The sequence below is a fragment of the Nestor notabilis genome, unplaced genomic scaffold, assembly GCF_000696875.1.
Source record: "Nestor notabilis isolate BGI_N333 unplaced genomic scaffold, ASM69687v1 scaffold10746, whole genome shotgun sequence".
Classification (NCBI taxonomy): domain Eukaryota; kingdom Metazoa; phylum Chordata; class Aves; order Psittaciformes; family Psittacidae; genus Nestor; species Nestor notabilis.
In genome coordinates, this window is record NW_009932383.1 from 1 (window position 1) to 2,715 (window position 2,715).

Below are 2,715 nucleotides of genomic sequence, written 5' to 3' on the forward strand. Positions count from 1 at the left end.
GCTGCTTCCACTCCCGTGGATCCGCTTCTCCTCCAGGATCCCTTCTTTACCGCCTCTCCTGCCTGCCCTTCACCCTGGAAAGAGCCTTTCTCCTCTCTGCGGCTCTCCCCTGCGCAGGCTTATTCGTCTTTTGTGCAGCTCCTGACGGTGCCTAGAGCAGCTCCCCTTTCCCATCTTCACCTCTTTTCTCATTCCCCTTCTTCCTTTGCGTCCCCCCCAATCCTATAACCCTCGATAATGAGGAGTCCCTTGGAGCACTGAAGAGGAGTAAGAAAAGCTTGCTTGGTGTGCCCGTGTGGGGCTGCTATCTTCTCTCCCGCTCCCCTCCTTTGAGGGGGGCCTAGCCGCCGACTAGCCTCCTGCTTCTCCAACAATTGCAAGCCAGAGCGGTGGCTGTGTTGTGGCAGGCGGCAGGATGACTGACACCCGGCGGAGGGTGAAGGTTTACACGCTAAATGAGGACCGCCAGTGGGACGATCGAGGCACAGGGCATGTGTCCTCTTGCTACGTGGAGAGGCTCAAGGGCATGTCCCTGCTAGTCAGGGCAGAGAGTGATGGTAAGTGTGTATGTCTGAATGTTTCCTCATCCTACCCAGAAAAGGAACTGGGTTTAGTTTTGTGTCTGTTGCCTTAAGGTTTTGCTGCGTAGTTCAAATGTGATTTCTAAAAGCAGGTAGGCACTAACCATAGTTCATTCGTGATAGGCCAAGTGAAAGACATGGAAGATTGCCATGAAGTGCAAGCATAGTAGGCACTTGGTTCTTAGTGAATAGTGTGTTGCATACAAAATACCTTACGCTTGTGTTGTAAAGCTTGTATGGGTTTGGGCATCTAGTGATCTATCGCTACATGTTAAATGTACTCCAGTTTCAAAACTGATCACTATGATCACTTCCTTAGATGTTTCTGGAAATGATCTCCTCGTGAATGGGAGTTGTTCAAAACTTAGATCATGGTTTTTAGTGTAAATTTTTAAAAGGTGGTTGGATGGCTAACACCTTCCTTCCCTTTCTTCCACCTCTCCCCTTTTCTTTGGTAGCAAGAATTAAGCAATACATTTTAAAAGCTGTCAACAGTTTTCAAAGTACACTTGTTACAGTAGTAAAGACAATACAGTGAACAGAACAGCTTTTTCAGAGATGTTTTCTTATGGAATGGTAGTTCTCAGACCTTCAGTAGTTCTAGATCTTCCTGTAAATACATTTAAAACAATGCATTATCAACTTCCTTCACATTTTCTGGACAGCATGTGACAGTAGTGTAGGTTGAGTAGTAGTATCTACCCCCGTAGCTACATGTTCAGGCTAGTCTTGATTATTGGTGAAGTGGCTTCATGACTGCTATGATCAGAGTAGATTGTAAAATGTATACTTTGCAATATCTGTCATGTACCATTTTGGTAGTAAAGTCTGTCAGTGAATGACTTACTACTTCATTAGATATATAGCTGGCTGTATCTAGTGACTTGCAGATCTAGTTGTAGCTTGTGACTGTCAACAGACCTTGTAATTTTCTTCATTATAGGAAATAGGTTGAAAAGCATCTTGAGAATCATTCTTACTGTTTGAGAAGTACTGACAGACTGTACAGTAATCTGTACAGCAGAGATCATAAACTGATACAGAAGAATGAAATTTTCATCTGAGCAGGATTTTGATAATAGAGCTCCTGATAAGCATGAATCTCAGGATTTTGTAGCTTCTTGATTATACTTTAAAGAGTTGAACTGATGTTAAACTGATAGTTGATTTTATTTATTTTATACTGAAGAAGTTGCATATATAGTTTGGCCATCCTCATAGTATAAGAGAAATTATTCAAAATGGTAACAGAGTTAGTTTCATTTCAGTGTGAGAAGGGAAGTAAGAAGAAGGTTATCACTATGTTTTTAAGCTAATCTTTACAGAATATTTTGTTGCAGATGTGGTTGCTGTCTACATGGTTGATGTGCTTGTGTTTAAAAACTGTTATGTCTTCTACACGCTAAACAATTTCCTGTTCGGTTTGGTTTTTTTTGATTTTTTTTAGAAAAGAAAGCAAAAGAACTGCAAGTCATAACCTGCTTGTGAAGAAATAGCCCACTCAAACTAAAATCCCTTTATTGACTTCAAGTGGGATATGTGTGCTTAAGACTGATTAGAATCTGAATTCCGCGGTTCTTGCCAGCTTCTTTGTTGTAAATGAACATCTGTAAGAAGAAAAATACAAATTGGTATAAGTGATCCCAAAACAAAGATGAAATCATTACTTTGTGTTGCATAGCTAAGATACTCTGTCAAAGCAGAACTGGCTCAAACTTACCAATTGCACCTAATGCACGGAAGTATATTTAATAGGATACTCGCATTAGACTTCTCAAACAGCATCCACATATTTCAAGAGTATTGAATAATACACAGAGCGTAAGTTCTTAATTTAGTAGGTGGTATCAGTCCTGGGTAAATGTGCATTCTATTAATAGGCTAGTTTTTCTAACTTGCTTTTGTAAGTACCTCAAAATCGATTTATGTTGTGTACTCCTAGTGTCAATTCTTAGCAGCATGATTTTGAAGGCAAATACAGTCATTCTTACATGTGAGCAAATGGTTTTGGAAAAGGTAACAACAGACTAGTGTTTCAGGTGCTGCACAATTTGTGTGTTCTCTTGCATGCTTTTACCTAAATGAAGTAGTTCACTCTTGATTTTTCTTCCCTCTCTCCTCCCCCCCCCCCCCA

At 40.7% G+C, this 2,715-nt stretch overlaps 1 protein-coding gene across 1 annotated transcript in view; it reads left to right on the forward strand.

Moving 5' to 3' along the window:
- The first annotated feature begins 415 nt into the window (after positions 1–415).
- Positions 416–2,715, forward strand: part of SMEK1 (SMEK homolog 1, suppressor of mek1 (Dictyostelium)) — a 42,329-nt gene continuing 40,029 nt past the window's right edge. The window contains exon 1 of the mRNA XM_010016360.1: positions 416–557. Within this exon, the coding sequence (XP_010014662.1) occupies positions 416–557 (142 nt within the window). The remainder of the gene's footprint in view (positions 558–2,715) is intronic.